The 21,801-nt window shown below is 28.7% G+C and overlaps 4 protein-coding genes across 6 annotated transcripts; 1 reads left to right on the top strand and 3 right to left on the bottom strand.

The window, feature by feature from the left end:
- Positions 1-3,782: 3,782 nt before the first annotated feature.
- Positions 3,783-5,688, top strand: LOC101492215 (berberine bridge enzyme-like 22). The gene has a single exon (XM_004499645.4). It carries the CDS (start codon positions 3,834-3,836, stop codon positions 5,472-5,474), a length of 1,641 nt encoding a protein of 546 aa, XP_004499702.2. The 5' UTR covers positions 3,783-3,833; the 3' UTR covers positions 5,475-5,688.
- A 351-nt stretch (positions 5,689-6,039) lies between these two features.
- Positions 6,040-9,386, bottom strand: LOC101515565 (high mobility group B protein 10-like). Of its 2 annotated transcripts, XR_003472742.2 has the most exons (7): positions 9,088-9,360; positions 8,274-8,352; positions 7,816-7,975; positions 7,651-7,728; positions 7,223-7,378; positions 7,023-7,110; positions 6,040-6,305 (listed from the first exon to the last, which is right to left on the bottom strand). XR_003472742.2 is itself a non-coding variant. In XM_004499634.4 (6 exons), exons 1-6 carry the CDS (start codon positions 9,267-9,269, stop codon positions 6,219-6,221), a joined length of 942 nt encoding a protein of 313 aa, XP_004499691.3. In that variant the 5' UTR covers positions 9,270-9,386; the 3' UTR covers positions 6,040-6,218. The 2 variants fall into 2 exon arrangements, 1 of the variants encoding a protein (XP_004499691.3); XM_004499634.4 differs by having other exon boundaries at positions 7,023-7,378; positions 9,088-9,386.
- A 2,358-nt stretch (positions 9,387-11,744) lies between these two features.
- On the bottom strand, positions 11,745-12,470 carry LOC101488425 (photosystem I reaction center subunit V, chloroplastic). Its single transcript, XM_004499635.4, has one exon. The coding sequence runs from the start codon at positions 12,397-12,399 to the stop codon at positions 11,911-11,913; it is 489 nt and encodes a 162-aa protein (XP_004499692.1). The 5' UTR covers positions 12,400-12,470; the 3' UTR covers positions 11,745-11,910.
- A 1,640-nt stretch (positions 12,471-14,110) lies between these two features.
- LOC101488760 (uncharacterized WD repeat-containing protein C2A9.03) lies at positions 14,111-19,488 on the bottom strand. Of its 2 annotated transcripts, none has more exons than XM_004499636.4 (10): positions 19,324-19,488; positions 18,188-18,355; positions 17,803-17,970; positions 17,612-17,698; positions 16,310-16,444; positions 16,074-16,184; positions 15,488-15,579; positions 15,311-15,416; positions 14,969-15,055; positions 14,111-14,857 (listed from the first exon to the last, which is right to left on the bottom strand). In XM_004499636.4, exons 2-10 carry the CDS (start codon positions 18,326-18,328, stop codon positions 14,444-14,446), a joined length of 1,341 nt encoding a protein of 446 aa, XP_004499693.1. In that variant the 5' UTR covers positions 18,329-18,355; positions 19,324-19,488; the 3' UTR covers positions 14,111-14,443. The 2 variants fall into 2 exon arrangements, with proteins under 2 accessions (XP_004499693.1, XP_073225106.1); XM_073369005.1 differs by lacking the exon at positions 19,324-19,488 and adding an exon at positions 19,099-19,120.
- Positions 19,489-21,801: the final 2,313 nt, after the last annotated feature.

The raw sequence follows: 21,801 nt of genomic DNA, 5'->3' as shown, positions 1-21,801 counted from the left end.
TATCATTGATCGATAGGCTTGATGTGAATGTGCAATTCACTTCAAGGATTCCAAAGTATCTTGATGGGAATTCGCCGGTTAACCCGTTTGTATCCAATATATATAGATTGATGGGGGCGAATCGAACCTAAAGCTTAGTGTGTTACACACGCTTTAGAATTTATTTGTGCAACCTTCATCATCATAAAATACATCTTCTTCTTGTTCAAGATTTGCAGCATACCCCTAACAAAAGATCCAACAATTCACTCCATCTGACCATAAACTTTTTAAACCATCACAATTCTCATTGTTGCCCTTTCCTCTTCCTCGTTGAAAGCCTCCACCAATTTTAACACCTTTATAACATTAATACTCTTAAGCTCATTTTTCTCCAAACTTAGTTGGCTCACCAATAATAATATAAACGAGCAAGTGTTTGAAAGAGCTTATAATATATGTCACGAGTTCTTTTCAACTTATTTTTGTAAACTATAAATTTATGAAAAACACTCTTTAAAAAATTAATGTAGAGTTCCTTCATTTTATTTTACACAATACAATCCTCACTTTTTTTCTATTTAATTAATTATGCAAACAGATTATATTCGCGTTAATATGATACAAGGTTGGTTATATTATATTGTATATACAAATTCCCCTTATATATACATGATCTTGTTTTTAGTTTTCTAACCCATGAATACCTTACACCAAAAATAAAAATTATAGACATTAATTCTTTTATTACTCAATCAAGACATAGTATTCCATGCTTATGGCTTAATTACGGTGTCTAATTTTTTTACTAAGGTAGGACTTCAATATACACTCTCACACTTAGCATAGGTTTTGGATCTAATTTTCACATTAACACTCTTTATTCAATTTCTAATATCATGTTAAATGAATTTGAATTTCACTCGTAAAATTACTTTATGAAGTGTGACTCCAATACAAGAATGCACTACTGAAATCACAGAAGAATGCTTTATAATTCGCAATCATACAAGTTATGGACAAATATGTAGAATATAAGAAATTTGATTTATAAGTGTTGGTCTTTCATGATTTGTAAAATCTTGGTTGAATGATATTTTGATGAGTCCTAAAATATCTATTTTGTGATTAATAGATATTGAACATCACATGATGATTGTGCTAGAATAGTGTAGCGTATAGTTAAATAGATTCATGATGTGTGGAACCATTTCAACTCTTCATAGAAATATATGATTGTAATCCTACACGAAAGGGTAGACCTCTCTCCACTTTCTCAAGACATATGCAAAATATCATGATGTCGATAAGAGAGACGTTCAAGAATATCACACCACGCTCATTATTGTTTTTTTAATTAATTGTAAGCTTCTTATTAGTTTAGATTTTTTTTATAACTTTTTAATAGACTAAGTTATTCAATAATATATATTTTGATATTGAATGTAATAATTTTTCATAAGAGTCAATCGGTTCAATCTGATTTAATTATAAAGTTTGACTAATGACCCAATGATTAAATCAGTGATCTATTAAATCAATACCTCGACTAAATTGATGTTTGTTCTGATTTTTAAAATACTAAGTCAAAATTAAATTGCATTATAATACAATAAACAAAGAGCTTATAAAATCCTTTTACAATGTTTTTTTTTTTTTTTTCAACAAATCCTTTTAAAACATATGTAATCAAAATAAATCATACAATGGATGTTTTCTACTTTATGCAATCCACTAGTTAATTGTATTTCGATATTCAAAGCTGATTACTATGGTTCACAACCAATTTGAAATTAGGTGCGATTCAACTATTCATTTGTTAAATTTAGTTCATAATAAATCATATTAACAAATTTTGAACTAAAATTTAAGCCGATTAAATAAATAAGCTAAACTTGAATTATGTATAGTTTAATTCATTTAGTTTATTGAACGATTGAAATTGAAGTCTAATATTTTACAATAAACTCAGAGATTTCGTTGATAGTTCCAATAAACATAATTTTTATTTTGCAAAAAATTTTAAATACTTTTGTATCTGTTACGTGAAAAAAATCTATTCACCTCTTTAGATTTGGGTAGTCATTTATTCTAACATAATTTTTTTTCTTATATAGGTCATTTATTTTTTAAGAATAAAGGTAATGTATTACCAATATAAAATTGTTTTACAGTCATTCAATTATAATTTGTCACGACATTAAATAATGTGTTGTTGATTAAAAAACTATATAATATAAATAGTACAAAATTTAGATTAAATGGTTAAAATTAAATGGCAGGTCAATGCACTAGCTTTGCACACTTATCTTTAATAATGCAAAAAAATTACTTGTTTTTTTTTTCATTTAATTTATTTTGTTTTCTGTCTATTTTTAAAAATCTTATTCTGAATTTTTTTTGGTGTATGTAAATGAAACAGTAAATATTTTGATATCCGAAATTCAAACCTAAAATATGATAATGAGACTAATAATTTTCGGACATTTGTCATTTAAACTAAATCTTATTATATTTTAAATTTTTTCTTTAAAAAAATATAAACTCTAACAATTTTCATTTTCTTCCCTCTTCATATTTGATCTATAAAAATCAAAGATTTAATCCACCCACCACACTTTCAATGAATACCTTCCACACCAAAACCTAAAAACCAAATAATTGAAAATCTAAAAATCCCCAAAATAAAAAAGTCTTGTTGACCGACGTGATTTTTGTGGCATAAAATGAAGCAGCAACTGAGTGAGAGAAGAGATGGAAAACACGTTTGAATTCCATTCTCATTCATTGTCATTGTCAATTGTTCATTAAGTGCAAACCCACTTTTTTCAAATTGAAAACACGTTTTAATTTCGAGATTTTTTTGGATATTCAATTTAAATATGTTTAGGTTTTGGTAATTAAATGGTTGGTTATTAAAAATAGGTGTTGTTGAAAGTGTAATTAGTAAATTAAATCTTTGAATTTTTTGGATTGAAGACTAAGAATTAGAAGAGAATGATTATATATATATATATTAAAACATAGAATTAGATTTTTAAAAATAGGCAAAAAATAAAATAATTCAAAAAACACGAAATTGCTAATATTTAGCCGCACATCAGCATTTTTTAATAAAAAATGAAAGAGAAAAAAAATTATCTTACATACATTATAAAAATATAGGTCTTATATGATAAATAAATAAATAAATAAATAACCATATAATAGAAATATTTATTATTTGTCTAAGTTCTACATCAACTAATAAATATTGATATTGTTAGTTTAGATATCTTGTCTCGGATTCGAATTTATGACCTCGCAATTGTGTATGAATTTATGGTGGTAATTATCATTTCTTCTATAGACCAAAAAAATAAATGAGAAATATTCATGATTTAAATTATTTTATCTTTTGATTCACATGATTGTTTAAATCAAAGAGATTAACCAAGTCGCTCACAGGCTTGAATCAAGTAAAATCCGAGTTAAGAATTTGTTCATATCAAATTTGACTTGTAATATTCTATTTAAAAAATTAAGTTGATTTAAGTCGACGCATTTTCAACTTTATTTATGATATTCTATTTAAAAAATTAAGTTAATTTAAGTCGACGCATTTTCAGCTTTATTCACGAGCAACGACAAACTTAATTACGAAATAAACAACAAACAAATAGTTAATAATGTAAACATAAACAAATCATTTTTCTCAACTTTGGAAATATCACTGCCACCCCTTTTTTTTTATTTAATTTTTGGGTTGTTTTGGACACAAGGAAAATATCTTTGATAGCATCCTTAGTAGTCTCTACTTCAATATTCTATTTTCTACCTTCTCAAGTGAACAATTTTGTTCTATATATACATGCATGCATGTATGTAAGATGCATGGCTTAAATCAACCTCAAGGTAGAAAAGAAAAACATAAAAGAGATATGAATTATCTTGTAGTGTTTATGATTCTTTCTCTTTCAATCTCATATGCAGCTTCTACTTCACTTGACAAGAGTTTCATGCAGTGCATGTTAACCATAATTGGTGACTATTCTAAAAACATTGAAAAAACAGTCTTCAACTCATCCTCTTTATTGTATCCAAAAGTTTTGGAATCATTGGAACAAAATCCAAGATGGTTAAATTCATCAAACAAGCCTCTTCTCATTGTTAAACCTTTTCATGAATCAGAAATTCAAGCAGCAATTCTATGCAGCAAAGAGATTGGTGTTCAGATTAGAGTAAGAAGTGGCGGCCACGACTACGAAGGGCTATCTTATCTATGTAAGACACCCTTTATCATGATTGATCTCATCGAAATCCGTTCGATCAAAATTAATCTTGTCGATGAAACAGCTTGGATTCAAGCTGGTGCAACATTAGGTGAACTTTACTATAAAATTTCAAAAGCAAGTAAAGTTCATGGATTTCCTGCTGGATTATGTGCAAGTGTTGGAATAGGTGGTCACATAAGTGGAGGAGGGTTTGGTACTTTGTTGAGGAAATATGGTTTAGCAGCTGACCATGTTGTTGATGCTTACCTTATTGATGCAAATGGAAGGATTCTTGATAGAAAATCAATGGGAGAAGATGTTTTTTGGGCTATAAGAGGAGGTAGTGCATCAAGTTTCGGAGTCGTTCTTGCATGGAAGATAAGATTGGTTAAAGTTCCATCAATCGTTACTGTATTCAGCGTCCGAACAGTAGAGGAACGAGCTAAAAAGCTCTTTCATAGGTGGCAATACATAGCAGATAAATTGCATGAAGATCTTTTCATTAGAGTAGTTGCTCAAAATGATGGTTCAAATTCAAAACAAATAATACAAGCCTTTTTTAACTCTCTTTTCCTTGGAGGAAAAGATAAGTTAATACCAATAATGAATGAGAGTTTCCCTGAATTGGGGTTGCAGGCTAAAGATTGCATTGAAATGAGTTGGATTCAATCAGTTTTGTATTTTGCAGGATACAACAATTGGGACCCACCAGAATTTTTGTTGAACAGAACTACCATCTACAAAAGCTCATTCAAGGCTAAATCTGATTATGTAAAAGAGCCTATATCAGAAACAAGTCTAGAAGGTGTTTGGACAATGCTTCTAAAAGAAGACACATTAGCATTACTAATAATGGATCCTTATGGTGGAAAAATGAGTGAAATTTCAGAATCTGAAATCCCTTTTCCACATAGAGAGGGATACTTGTACAATATACAGTATATGGTCAAGTGGGAAGTGAATACCATTGATGAATCCAACAAGAATTTAAAGTGGATGGAAATGGTTTACAGATACATGACTCCTTATGTTTCAAAATCACCAAGAGCTGCATATTTCAACTATAGGGATCTTGATTTAGGTAGCAACAAGCATGACAACAATACAAGCTACTCTGAAGCAAGTGTTTGGGGAAGCAAGTATTTTAAGGGAAACTTTAGGCGCTTGGCAAAAATTAAGACAAAATTTGATCCTCAAAACTTTTTCAGGAATGAGCAGAGCATTCCTCTTCTAAATATCTAGAACCTTGATGTAGTGTTTTAATAGTGGATAAGAATTATATAGCTTGTAGTTTCATATCAATGTTGTCAAAATTTAATACAAAGTGTCGTCAAATAACAGTTATAGCGGTACGATAGTATTGTAGTGTGTTAATCTTATAACAGCTAACGTGTTAATCTTCTGCTATGCATTTGTAATAAACCCAACCCTGAATGATTTGCAGCCATTTCATAATTATATGTTAGTCTTAGATAATACAAATCATATGTTCTTTTTAAATAGCTAAATGAATTTTATAAAGCTTTACTTTGGTCTTGCCATCTTTTTTAATTTTTTGTAGATTCTAGTTTTCTTAAAAATCTTAACAAGCAATGTTAGTATGAGCAAAACTTGAACTATGCTGCATAGCTTCTCAGTGCTAAGACCAGTGAGTACAAAATGTTGTCAAATATCTGCTATTGTGGTACTCTAGCACTACAGCATAGCGTAGGTTGAACAAACCGCTATTTTTCACTACCTGCAATTGACAACATTGGCTAAGACAACCATTCACTGATACTGCAGACCTAAAAATAAGGGGCATAAATTGAAGGAAAGATCCATGATTTTAGAAAAAGCTACAACAAAATGAACTACTAAAAGATGTTTTGCAAAATTATTCACCATACTTTACACCAGAGTTGTCAAAAAACTACCCTTCTAAAAGCAAAGAACAAAAGGTGGAGTTATATGAAATGGCAGTCTGAGAATTCTATATAAAAGAGTCTATTCAGATATTGAATTGTTTGATTTGTACTTCAACATTTCAATCCTGTATCTTTCTTTATCTCTCAACCCTTTCTCTTGATAAACCTGCATTATATTAACAAAAAATAGTACGAAAACGTCTTTGAGATAAATAACCACAAAATATTAGTTCAAACATATAAGGACAGTTTCATTTCTATGTTATGTTTTTGACATGCAAATATATTTTGGAACTTTAGTTAGCATACAACTTTTTCTCTAAAAAAAATTATAACTAAAAGTTAGTCCTTACAATTATAGCCCAACTAAATATTTCATATAGAACTAAGAAGCCATTCTTGCATGTGTAGAATTAGAAGTTGTTATTTATCACAAATAGCCTCCTAATACATAAACTATTTCTACAGGGGATCCTTTTAAGAAGCCAATACAAAAATAGAGTTAGCTTCAATGTTGTCAAATAGCGGCTATAACATAGCAGAATTTTAACAAAGGTGATTTAGTGCACATTTTTGTGAAATAGAGGCTATAGAAAAGCTATAGCACTGTAGTGTAGAAGATTTTGAACAAAACTCTATTTTCAGCGATATGTGGTTGACAACACAAACTAGCTTTATTTACACAATAAAGCTTTTGTGAGCAATCTCAAGAGCCGAAAAAGACAACATGATAACTACCGCTACAACTAGAAAATCCCCTGCTACTTTCTAATCTTGTACAGATGTTATGATGATACTTCCATTCACAAACTACGACATCAAATGTATAAATGTTTTCAGTAATTCCATAACTATGTCGATAGTTAAAAGTGTGCATCTATACCTGTCTTTCTGCGTCTGTCAGATTGCTCCATAGAAACCCAATTTTTTTACCAATTGCTCTCTCTTGCCCGTGAAATGACGGCTTTAGCCTGGCATAATTCTCAGCAAAAAAGAAATTGTAACCACTCCTATTTGATTTCGGCCGAGATGGATCACTTAATTCCAATCTTGATTTTTTTCGGTTCTTTGAAAGAGGCGTACCTTCAGCGTAAGAACTCTGAGACACATTACTAGGAACATGATACAGGACTCCTTTCAGCTGTTCAGAACCAAGGTCCACTGTAACTATATATCCACCATCAAATTTCCCATCAATTGTTCCATGCACTGCAGAACCAAGTGTCTGTGCTGGACTAACTGCATATAAGAAAGAAGATCCTTATCACATCGATTAGTTGGACAACAATTTATGTAACACTGACACATGTGGGTTACATTCTAATTTCTGTCACTACCCATTTCTTAAATTATTAGCGGTGTCTACGTGTTAGGGTCAGTGCCGTGTCCTTGAACTCTGCTATTATTATAAGAAGAAGCTAGAGGCATTGCTTTGTAAAAAGAAATATAGATACAAATGAATGTTTGAAGCATCAAAGCATTAATCAGATTTAAAAGATTCATTGACTTACCCTGAAAAGGTGAATCGTTGATAGAAGCACCCTCCCTATTGATTGTGGAGCTATTGCCAAGACTCCCACTCACAACATCTGGATATATGAAATCATTCATTCGTAAAAACCGAACATTTCAAAACAGCATAATTAGAGGGAGGGAAAGATAGTATCTTTACTGACCAGGTGTTGAGGGAGGGACTTGCTTGCGAAAATAATACGCTTGCTCAAAGTGATAAAGCAACGATAGATAGTACCTACGCACCATGAATGATGCACTTGTTATGGTATCTCGGAACTTGAACGTCATAATCACTTCCTTCCATTTCCGATCCACAATCACCTGCATAAATTTAAGAAAAAGCTTAGGAGGAGTCATTGTAAAAAAGTTGTAATAAAGAAAGAAATCAATATTTCAAGATCTCTAAGATGCATCATACATAAACTTCAAAGCGAAAATCAGTTTAATCAAAATCAAATCTGCTGAAAGCACATACATCATTAATCTTTGTTCCTATCTAAAGTCAATAGGAATCAAATCATAAGAAAATGGGGAAAAAATAGAGTAAAGAAATTGAGTATGTTTCATGACACAAGGAGACTGGTTTTTAACAATTAGGAGAAAAATATACACTAAATACCTTTTCCACACCACCGCGAGATGTTACTTCAACGAAAAGGTGATGTAGATCTAGTGGCTTTCCCCCTATAGTAGGAATCCTACACACAAAAAGGAAAAGCATGGTTATCAGAATCATACATGCATGCAAATCGTACCTCAATTCGAAACAAAACTAAACCCAATTGACATGAATTGTTGTCTGTATCCATTTTAGACACAAATCCTAATTCATTATGATGAATCCCAATTCACTACAACGAGTCGCAATTCATTAGAATGAATCGCAACCGCAACCCAAACTTTGTGAAGCCAATCACTTTACTTTTGTCATTTGATTTAGGACTACAAGTTCGAAAATACGTCAACCTATATTTTTGTGTATGTTGTTTGTTTTTACTATGTACCTTGCAATTTATAATAAGCTTCGATTCACAGTTCGGAACATAGGTTTCCGATTCAAAATCGGAATCTTGATTTGAATCTTGATTTGTTAACCATGGAAAAATAATTACAATTTTCCTAATCATCTACACTTCATAGTTCATACTACTACACCTGAACTCATTATACCATAAATTAAATTAATTAATTAATATTAAAGAATAAATTACAATTTTTAAATTTCACCATCACAAGCAAATTCTCTCTAGAAGCAACCAAGTGATAGATAACAAGACACATTGAAAAACACAAAAAGCACACAAATTTACCCCTCATGCAAAAAATTAACCTAACCCACAAAATCAAGAACCAAAAATCAGCAGAAAGAACACTAAAAAAGTGTAATTGAAACCAAAAAAATAACAATAAAATAAAAAATTAGAGAAACTTACTTTAATTTGGTACCAAATGAATCGTGAAAAGATTGAAGCTTTTGATGGAAGAGATTAGGATCATGAATTAGGTCATTGTATTCAGCAGTTGGCGGAGGATAAGGGTTTTTGTTTGTGACTTCACTCTCACACTGATTTTCATTTTCATTTTGATTTTCATTTTCATTTTCATTATTTCTCATTTTTATTCCTAAAATCTTACACTCTCTTGCATTCACAAATACCAAATACACTCAAATTTCTTCTCACATTATTCTAAAACCATAGGTTACAAACACACTTTATATCCCTCGTCTCATAAATTAAAATAACCTATCTTTTATTTTATTATAATATCTCTAAAGTATCATTTTATTTTTTATATTTAAAATGATTAAATTTTTTTTTACTTTAGGAAAATAAATATATAATTTTTTAATGAATTAAGATTACATACATTAAATATGATTAATTTTTTTTTTTAATATGCTGCATAATTTATGTATTTTTTGTTATAATTTATTTTGTGAAATATGATTTTGTATAAAAATAAATATAGAATTATATAAATTTTTCTTCCTTATAAAATTTTAAAATTTTATTTTTAAGTCTCTATTAATATCATTTAGATCATTAACAATTTATGAATAGTTACTGGCAGTTAAAAAAGGAGTATAGCAAACAAAGAAAATAGTATAATCTCGAAAAGAAATTCATAAAATCTATAATCAATGAAAAATGAGAACTTGATTAGAAAAATGAAAAAAAAAATTTAGAGTTTTAATGCTTGTGTAACGATAGCTGTATTACGTTGAATTTTAATGATTTTATTTTAAAGTTTTTTATTTATATGGATAAGATTAATTTGCCTAAAAAGCAATATATTTTATTTATTTTAATTATTTTTATACTATTTGTATAACCTGTTTTGTAAGTCACATTCTCTTAACTTTTCTTTTAATTTATTATTTTAATTTAACTAATTTAATGAAGCAAAGGAATACTATTTCCGTAAAAAGAAGCAAGGAAATAGTGTAATCTCACTTTTATTATTAGCCAACAAAATTTCACTTTTTTTAGGAGTATGATAATCTCAATTAAATGAAAAGAAATCTATAAAATTTCTAGTTAATGCAAATTGACACAATCAGAATTTTATGAACCATTTTGCCAAAACCAACACAATCACTTTATTATTTTAGTTTTTATTTATAATAAATCAAATTCAAACTAAAAAACTACACAAGGTAAATAAATCCTCTAAAATCATCATAAAATAAAATACTAAGAGCAAAAAAAATATAAATGAAAATGACATCTTCAAAAGAAGAGTAATGACACATTTTTTTTTCAGATAAATCAATATAATGAATCTTTTTTTAAATTTAAAGCTGGTCAATAAAGAAGTTTAAAAATATAGGAGACTTCATAAATAAATAAGATGTTAGATGAAAATATTGGAAAAAGAACCTTTAAGAATAAATCTTGAAATCAAACTCGAACACAATCAAGAAAGCGATCATTTCTATGGCTAATTTGATACTCAAACGAATGGCTCAATGCTCAAAACCACATTACAAACAATCAAGAAGCTATGAATAATTTTAAGAGGGGGTCAAATATAAATAAATAAAAATTAAATATACTTTTAAGGCTAATGTATTAAACTTAATTATTAAACAAAAAAATTTACAATACTAGAATAATTTATGATTTTTAAAATATATACTAAAATATATACTAAATGAGACTCTTTTTAAATGCAAAATAATAACATAATTTATGGTTCTTACAAAAATAAATATAAAACTTATTGATTACACATATATATCACAAATAAGATTTAATGTAGATATCATTTATGATTTTTAAAATATATACTAAAATAATTTTTATATTGTCTATCAAAATTATTTTAATATATATCATCTAAATGGTAAAAAACATAAAAATCCTGGCATAATCTGAATTTTAACCATCGACAAAAGACTAAAAACCTTTTTAGCATAATTTAATATAGAGACAAGTTTCACTTTCTATTGATCATAGGAGCTATTATCCAAACCAAATTTCAGCTCAAATAACTAACAAAATTAGCATTTTCAAATTATAATTTTTTCTCTCACTTCTATATTCTCAAAAGTCTCTAATTAACATTACTAGATTAATCAATTCAAATATATTTTTTTAGTTAATAGTATTGGAGGTTAAAGAAGCCAACAGGGCAAACTGAAATACAAATCGCACAGATAATCTATTTATTTTTTCATAGATATGATAAAAAAAAAAAAGAGGCCCAATATGTACCATCAGAACAACCAGACGGGCCCAATGGCCCAATTGTTTTTGGGTCTATGATTTATAAAATTCAACCCAACCTATAATATGGATTTATCGAATAAGCCCATTGTGCCGGATAAAAATTGACAACTTTAATTACGAACACTCCGTTATTAAACTTTAATTCAACCCACAAAATATTTATTAGGTTGAATATCGGTTGAATACGATATTTTATGTTTAAATCTAAGATCTCACAGTTATATGTGTAAATTTTTCATTGTATTTATTATCGCATCTACATATTAAAAAATAATAATTATGAACACTGCTAAATTTATTTTAATTTTAACATAAAAAGATAATGCAAAAATAGAACAAAATTTGACAACTAAATATAGAGAAGTTTAATTTTCCATTTAACCAAATTAACATATTGAATCCAAGGTACCAAACTAATTGGATATCTCATAAAAATAAACTATACATAACATTACATACTTATAACAAGAAATAATAAAATTGAAATTAAAGGAACATAAAGTACCAACAACAACACAAAAATCAACCAAAGAAACTAGGATCATATCCATTGCTAGAAGTAGCTAAGATATAATAAGCAACAATATGACCTATAGAACCCCAAGCCAACACATCAACAAGGTTAAAACCAACAGGGTCATTTGATTTAAGCAAGCTAACATATTCCTTGGCACGTTTGTCACCAGCTTCAAAGTGTGTCACACCATTTTGTTCAGGTAACCCTTGTTTGGCAACATTTTCTCTTTGAAAATTGAAAAAAACAAATCTTCCTAAAAATAAGGAGAGGCCAGTGCTTAGGCTTATGACAAGTGAAGGATTGAGTTCAGCTCTTACAACACCCCTTGAAAATCTTTTTGTTGGTGTGAAAGTAGTGTTGACTTTTGTTGACCTTGTCAAAGGTTTGAAACCTTGGAAACATAAATTTGATGGTTTAAGGTTATGTGTTTGGTGTTTTTGAATTGTGGTGGTTAAGGTGTGAGTTGATATCATGGATGAGGCTGAGGCTGCCATGTTTTTTTTTTTTGGTGAAGATTGGAATTTGGAAATTGTTAGTATAATGAGAGATTAGAGGAATAGGTCCATATGAAATGGGATCATATAATATATAGTATATGAAATTATGTGGTGGAAAAGAAAGATAAGGTGGTTTGTGATTGTGATTTGCAAACCATGGAATAAAGATTTTGGGTGGTGACTTGGCTTGATTCTATTGGTTTGTTTTGGATTACAGATTTTTTTTTTTTTCATTTCACTTTGTGGTTTTTAATTGTTGATATGAATTTTCACATAGAGTGTCTTGTTTAATAATATTAACATTTTAAAATACATGTGACTAAAACAAAGAGTCGCTAAATTTGAATTAAGCTTTTGATTTGTGAGGATTTTTAAATTGAAATAAGTTATATTACTTGTTATTGGTAAAAGAAAATTAGTATTATTTTCTTTAAAATCTAAAGCTAATAGCACTAGAGAAAGAGAGTTGTCTCAACTATGTTTGACACCCCTAACTCAACCTAACAAACTATACAAGCCAACAAATGAAAGAAAATTAATAAGCATGTAGTTATTTAAAGAAAAGTTAGAAAGATAATTTCTAATAAATAAATAGATAAACTAATTTTAACTTATAAGGGAAGCTAATATTTTAAAAAGAGAAATTATATTGTACATGTGTCGATTTGGTACGTATTAGTATATTTGGTTTTTAAATTAATAGTTAAATAATTTTATTTTAAAGAAAACAATTTTTTATTATATAAAAAATTATATTAATTAAATATTATTTACCAAAAGTGTCAACATAATCAAATTTAATTTTTTTCTGAATTTATATTACTCATAACAGTGGGTATTAAACATTTTTTAGGTAAAATATAAATTAAAAAATATATAATATTTATAAAAAATGAAATAATTTTTTTCTTATAAAATAATTTTTTTTAAAATATAAAAGTCGATAAGTAGTTTTTTTATTCATAAAAATTATCGTTAATTCATTAGTTCCAAAAAAATGCCAAACACTTCAATTTATGGATGTACCATAAAAACTCCTTTAAAAACAGTTCAAATAAAAAAATTTAAACAAATTTATATTTTTCAGTAACATTTGTTGATAAATTTATGAACCAAGATTGCAGGTAGTCATGAATTCGAACTGTTATTGTAATTGGCAAATTCAATTCACTAGATGCAAATCACACAACTCATTTTAAAGTCAACAAATCAATTATTTGATGTTTATCATCGACCAAAATCGTAAGGACACACAATTCGATGTTTATTTTGAAAGTCAATCTATCAATATAGCTTTGACTTGAAAATAGGAATTTTATGTCTTCCCTTACACATAAAAACTTGACACACATCAACTAAATAAATAGTTTATTTTAAAATATTAGTGACATCTTGCGTAGCCAATCCAAATCTCAAAAGTTATAATCTAAATATAATCCAATAATTAGAAATATAAACTTGTACTCGTGTATACATGCACCCCCATTTGTATCAGCTTAAATGATTTTTTTATCAGTGGTTTAGAATGAAAGAATAACCAAATTTTAAGCATCTTCATAATTTGTCTACTTAATTGACCTCAATTTAATAGTTTTAGGTGTCTGTTACTATTTTTCTTTAGAAAAAACTTAAGAGATATGATGCAAACTACATTGTTTTCCTTTGAATTATTCCCTGCCTCTATTCCACTCAAAAGTTAGACAATCAATGAGCTTATAATAAGACCATGAAATATCATGATTTATATGTTTTGCCATATTGAGTTTCCACATACAGAAATTTACTACATTACATACTGATGATAATCAGCATCTGAAGATTAGTCACACTTTCCATCTCATTTTCACCAGAACCTTCTAGCCCTCCTATACATACCCTCGTTTATCACACACAGGTATAAACACACCCTACAACAACTACAAATTCAGGACATTTGCAGGACACTCAATTTATACATTAACAACCTACCTCAAAAGGATATGTAAAGCAGGCTGTTCAAGTGCACTGAACTGTCATGTCACTTATCCTTTTTAATATTCGGCTAAATCATAGAATCGAGGTATGAGTAATTCCTGCGCCGGCCATATTCAAGAAGGCTTCCATAAGTACGATCCCAAACCCCAATGAAAAGGGATTCGGTGTCTGGACTAAAAGATATTCCGGATATCTCACCAAAGAAATCTATTTCCTGTTCCTTTTCGTAACCACTTTTAACGTCATATACATGCACAAAATCTGCAGGCTCTGCTATAGCCATATACCGTCCATCGGAAGTATACCGGATTGAACGGATGGCTCCAAGATTTCCCTTCAGCACTGCCACTGACTCGGATAAATTCCGCATGTCCCAAATTCGGCAGGTTTTGTCCTGGTTCCCGGTAGCAAATGTCACCCCATCAGGATTCCATGATGATGCAAATGAAAAATCTAAATGCCCGGATAATGGAGCAATATTCTGCAAATAAAGAATTTCGGATTAGCAAGATTTTCCATCATACAATCTGTTACGATACAACATATTGAGGAAGTGATTGGTTGTCTGACCAAAAAGGGAGCAGAGTACTACCTTTCCATTTTGAGAATCCACCAGCATACTTTCAGGATTGTCTCCAACAATCAGAAGTAGCTTACCATCTGGACTGAGAGAGGTATGCTGCAGCAAAGCAAAAAAGGCAAACATAGAAAAATAAATAAATAAATAGAAAGCAAATGAACGGAAGAGTATGATCCATACAGCCAATGTGTAAGCAATATGTATCCTAATGCAAAAATTGCTCATTAATGCACAACAGTGTAGTTTGGTAGAAAGAAATGGTAATACAACTTCTGAAAGAACATAAGTATCTGCTTTTCAATATTAAGAGGGGATAGAGAATTAAAATATGAGAACATAATCTATGAGACTCACATTCACTGGCCAGGGAAAACGAAAATGTTTAGTAAGTTGAAATTTCTCCATATCAAAGTCTCTGATTCCACAATCATTATTTGATGCTGTGAAATGAACTGCGCCGCTAAAAATCAGGAAACAAGAATGTTAAACACGGTACATGTAACAAAACAATTAAAGAGGAAAACTAAATACCTAGGAGATGCATAAATCTCAATGGCATTGGTGATAGCATTATCATCATAAGTAGTCCTTGAGCAAAAGCTAACACCAGGCCGATCTAGGTGCTGCATTCCAATAACAAAGGTGATAAAATATATCAACTGATGGTTCTAAAACCAAAAACAAATCCTATGATGGACATATTTACAGCATCTGCAAAAATAACCAAAAAAACACATGTAGAACCTAATAGCAATGTCAGCCTCTTTTGTAACTGAGGCTGATGAGCAAATGCAGAGACTTTGGACATTACAGAGATCACAAACAAACAAAAGATTTTGACGGCGACTAAAGCGAAAACCAGTGTCTTTATAGAGATGAAAAAGATATTTAAGCCTTTAAAATATTGCCAAGAAAGTTCACTCATCACCACATATAAGTCAATTTATGTGTGCATGTTGTGTAAGCAAGCGGTGCATTGCATTCTTTAAATTTTGTTAATATATATTACACAAAACCCTCAGATAGTGGATGTCCAAGACTACAATTTACATCCACTGCTCTATCCACAACAGATAAATATATATATCCAAAAGCATGAGCAAATTAACCAATTTACCTTACAAATGAGTTCACCCTGAAATCCTCCAGCAACTAGAAGATTATCTTTTACTGCAAGTGTACTAACTTGAGTGTGTGTGAATCCTTCCAATAGACTTCCAGGATGTTTCTGATAATCAAAATTGATAACAAGGAAGATTCACGATTGATCAATTTTTCCGATAAAATTTTCGCAAATGACCAATTAGAAGTTCATGCTATTCAATTAAAAATATTATTTAAAGGGACATTCACCTCTGATGGTGCAACGTGTCCTGAAACATTGAGTACTTCAGACCTTGTGCAAGTCAAAGAAGACCAATGTGTTACTGAGAACTGCGACATAAGGTATACATCATGCTTTGATGTAGCCCAAACCAAATTCCTCAACTGCATAAGCATAAAAAAGGAGATATCAGTCAAACCAAGCAAGACATATCTCTTTAAAGCTTATGCCATGCCAGAAATTGCTCAAGATTTGCATCCCAGGAACAGACTACACATTTTTGGCGTAATATAAACTGTGAAGGACACTATTTTTAAACTGGATTTATATGCAACATGTGAAGGTGGTCAATTATCATAAGCTTATCTATGAGCAAACTGGGAAGCAGAGTTGATTTCGGTCTGATCAAGAGTTAAAAGTCGGTGGTCTGTAAGAACCGGAAATAAACCATTCGAACTGGCCAGAAAGAAATACTTTAAACTCCTTTTTTTTTTAGTTTTTCTCTTCTTTTTCCCCCAAAGTTCATCTTTGAGAGCCCTAGTTGGATCTGTGCCTTTTTTGTTTCTCCACAAACTCTAAAACCAAATAATTTTTTCTCGCGATCCATTTCTTTTTCCCTTATTTCTGTGCGCGCATCTGAAGTCCACATGAAGTGGCTGCGGGAAAACACACAGATGCAGAGAGAGAGGTGGGGGAAGGTTGATATGAAGGTGAAATGGTTTGTGTCATGGGGAATATATGAACGAATTAAGTTTTGCACTTGCTCACGGGAGGAATTATGTCAATGAAAAACAACTGTTTCGTCTTTTCTGCTTTCTTGATCGTATAATTGTAGTCATTGGCAGGATAAATAAATAAATAAATGATCAAAATTTATGGTGGCGGTTCATATAATAAATAGCCTTTATTGATAAAAAAAATTATATAATAAATAGATGGTTGGACTATTTTTTTTTTTTTTAACTGGACAGTTGGACTATTCGCTACATAATGTGGTTTGATAAATGATGTATGGATATTAATGAAAGTATATTTTTTTAATCAAACAACAAAATATTAAATTTATTCTTAAAAGCATTGTATTAATTATTTGTCTGCAAAACATTGTCTGTGAGTGATCTAATTCTAGAGTACTTTCCTTCTCTGTCTACTTTTGCTATCAAATTCAACATATGGTACATAAAGTACCAATATTTTTCAAACTTCACTTAAAGTTTGACCCTACCTTTAGTATTTTACTGACATTAATAAGCTGATCTATGTTGTAAATTTATATAAAACGAAGAGTGCACCCTTAAACCATTATAGAAACTAGAGTAGATACAGCTTACCTGAAAATGAAGAATTGTTGATTTCACTGATCTTGAATTTCTCCTGAACTCATAAAATGAGTATTCTTTTTCTGTACTTTTACAATCCTATTTGTAATATATAACAATAAATAGGTAAGTTATGACCAATGACGTGATCAAAGAATTTTTTTTCTCTGAAATATCAAAAAGAAAAGGCATCAACTTTTTACCTTCCCTGACTTGTCCCCTGAATGAGGAATATTTTCATAATTCTTGTATTGCTCAAGCCTAGTTTGCCGATACCTTTCTCTGGTGATACTAAGGCTGTCCCATGGAATCCCCTGGATGTCTTGTCCTCTTCTAGCTTGAGCAGCTGTGGTGTCTTCCGCTTTACTACTCTGCCACCACAATTACAATATTACTCATAGAATGATAAATATAAAATGTATACAGTTTACATTTGCTTGATGAATTATTTAATTAGGAGGAGGATAAGTTGACACCTCCATGAATTGAAAATGAGTTATTGTACAATAAAAGATGTTAATGTACATCATATAAATATTCACAACACAGCAAAAATTGTAAAAACATAAGAAACAGCGTGTTACAAACCGAGTAATCATATTCATCAACATCAGACTCGACATCGCCCGCCTCTCTATTAATAGATTCACCATCAATATCATCTTCTATGTCTTCCATTTCGTATTCATCCGCAAAATATTCAGCATCACCCTCCTGGCGATGAGACATGTTTGGACCAACTAGAAGTTGTAGAACCTATCATATCAAGAGATTAAAAGAAATAGAAAATCAGAGGCACCTAACATTACAGTGTCTACGACAACACTTGAGTTCAAAAGTTGTGTGTGCCCATGTCATATTCATATACATACACACGCACGCACTCCCACTTGCTAGTATGTTACACACACATAAATACATCAACAAATTTAAAATTGTAACATGCTAGTATAATCTTTCTAACAAACAAGTGGGAATATATATGGGTGACAGAAACAATCCTACTTGCTTTTCAGAAAAGAAAAAAAAAAGCGTGTTCGCAAGTTATATCTAGGAATACATTAACAAATCCAGAGTTATAACATCAAAATATATTCCTTCTGAAATAGGAAATTCAGTTAAAGGAAATTCAGTAACCACCTTAACCTGCCTATCATTTCAAAATAGTTAAGATTTTAAGTTTATAACTAACTAGGATCCCTGTGTTATTAAGCAACTATCACGATTTAGTAATTGCAAAAGCATAATAAAATCATAATTAGCAAATTAACTAATTATCTATTGTTCCAATGAACCCTTTGAAAATAAGGCAAATATAGAAATTGAAAATAATAACTTAAAACAACTCAGAAATTAGGGTTCCAACAGAATATCCTCCAAAATAACACAAATGAAATCAAGGAAATAAAAATAAAAATTGAACAATTTTGCCAAATTCATCCAAAATTTCCTTTTATAACATACACACAACCAAAAAATTAGGGTTCCGGAAGAATAACCTCTGGTATGATACAAAATCAACAGAGGAATTTTTTTTAATGATAATTTCTCAAGTTCATCAAGAATTTTCGTTTAATTTCCACAACGATCATCAATTTGTAACAATTTCATAATAATTTATAGATCTGGATGAGAGAAAAATATAGAAGAAAACGAAAATATTAAAAAGAATTAAAAAACGAAAAAACAAATTGAAAATTTGAGATTTGAGATATGATGCGAACCTTTGTTTGTCGGAAGGAACTTCGTCGATCTCTTCTCAGAAATACAAATTAACAAATGAATATAAATATATCAATTTATACTTTTTAGATTTATTTATTTATTAATTTACTATTTTTTTTTTTTGGGAGAAGTTTGTGGATTGAAAGAGTAACAAAAACAACAAATCCACATTTTTATATGTGGCGATATTTATTTATATATTTATTTACTAAATAAATTTACGAATTAATGCATAGTCGATAAAATAATTTTACATTGATATATAAGGAATGATTTTTTCTTGTCTAAAATTCATTTATGGCGACACTGTATAATTATTAATTTCATAAGTAAATATAAGAAATCTATTATCAAATGTAAATTAATTTTATAAAAAAAATTACAAAACAAATTATAGATTATGATTAAATATTAATGTGAAATTATTTTATGTAATTAATGTATAACGATTAAACTTAAATATTTTAATTACATATGTAAGTTTTATTTTTTTTTTCAAATTGAAGTGAGTTTTTAGAATATAATTTGTATGTATTTACTTCATTAAATAATTTTACACATGTTTATAAAACAATTTGTACGAGTATCCAAGAATATTTTACTTTTAGATATTTAGGTTTTGTTTGAGATGTTATTTTATTTTATATATATCAAATTTTTAAAAAATTTATTTTATTTTAATTTTTAATTGAGTTTAAGTTTAAGTTTTTTGTTTTATTTGAATAAAATTAGTAGTGTAAATAAGATATAAGTAAAAAAATCATTAGAAAAACAAAGCACACACTTTTAAAAGATGAATACACACTTTTCTATGTATGAATATCTTCTATTATATTTGGATTGATTAGCAATTTTGTGTCTTGATAAGCATTGGATACACCATTTATGCATGTCAATGGTTGAAAAATATAGAAGAAAACGAAAATATTAAAAAGAATTAAAAAACGAAAAAACAAATTGAAAATTTGAGATTTGAGATATGATGCGAACCTTTGTTTGTCGGAAGGAACTTCGTCGATCTCTTCTCAGAAATACAAATTAACAAATGAATATAAATATATCAATTTATACTTTTTAGATTTATTTATTTATTAATTTACTATTTTTTTTTTTTGGGAGAAGTTTGTGGATTGAAAGAGTAACAAAAACAACAAATCCACATTTTTATATGTGGCGATATTTATTTATATATTTATTTACTAAATAAATTTACGAATTAATGCATAGTCGATAAAATAATTTTACATTGATATATAAGGAATGATTTTTTCTTGTCTAAAATTCATTTATGGCGACACTGTATAATTATTAATTTCATAAGTAAATATAAGAAATCTATTATCAAATGTAAATTAATTTTATAAAAAAAATTACAAAACAAATTATAGATTATGATTAAATATTAATGTGAAATTATTTTATGTAATTAATGTATAACGATTAAACTTAAATATTTTAATTACATATGTAAGTTTTATTTTTTTTTTCAAATTGAAGTGAGTTTTTAGAATATAATTTGTATGTATTTACTTCATTAAATAATTTTACACATGTTTATAAAACAATTTGTACGAGTATCCAAGAATATTTTACTTTTAGATATTTAGGTTTTGTTTGAGATGTTATTTTATTTTATATATATCAAATTTTTAAAAAATTTATTTTATTTTAATTTTTAATTGAGTTTAAGTTTAAGTTTTTTGTTTTATTTGAATAAAATTAGTAGTGTAAATAAGATATAAGTAAAAAAATCATTAGAAAAACAAAGCACACACTTTTAAAAGATGAATACACACTTTTCTATGTATGAATATCTTCTATTATATTTGGATTGATTAGCAATTTTGTGTCTTGATAAGCATTGGATACACCATTTATGCATGTCAATGGTTACCGACTTATCATAAATGCAAGACAAATAAACATAAAATAAATGTTAATTAAGATGTGTATTTAGAAAATAATTACAATAGTATCAAACCTCTCTTCTTTAAAGGCACGTGACCCTTAATTGAGTTTTCAAATCTACACTTTTATTTATGAATTATGATTCAATGATTAAGATGAATAGTTTTCAAATTCATAAGATTGTTTAGAAAATAATTCAAATATTTGTAACAAAATCAAAGTATATTTTATTATTATATAAAAAATAAAGATAACTTTTTTTACTAAAGTTACCTAATTGATCTTTACTAACTCAGTTAGTTAAACATATAAAATACAATATAACTTACCTAATACAATATAAATTTATATAAATTGTTTATTATATTTAGTTATACAATTTTAAAAAGTCTTATATATAATATTTTGTTTAAACTTTAATATCGTTGCTATTGAAATCTATTTTTTCATGGACGGACAAAAATCTAGTACTAATAAAAATTAAATATTAAAAATTATATCTATATTTATATACAAATGTCATGGAATTTATATTGATTACAGTATTAGCAAAACTGTTTCACATCCGA

The sequence above is a fragment of the Cicer arietinum genome, chromosome 5 (genome assembly GCF_000331145.2).
Source record: "Cicer arietinum cultivar CDC Frontier isolate Library 1 chromosome 5, Cicar.CDCFrontier_v2.0, whole genome shotgun sequence".
NCBI lineage: Eukaryota > Viridiplantae > Streptophyta > Magnoliopsida > Fabales > Fabaceae > Cicer > Cicer arietinum.
This window is presented reverse-complemented; position numbering and strand designations above follow the sequence as displayed.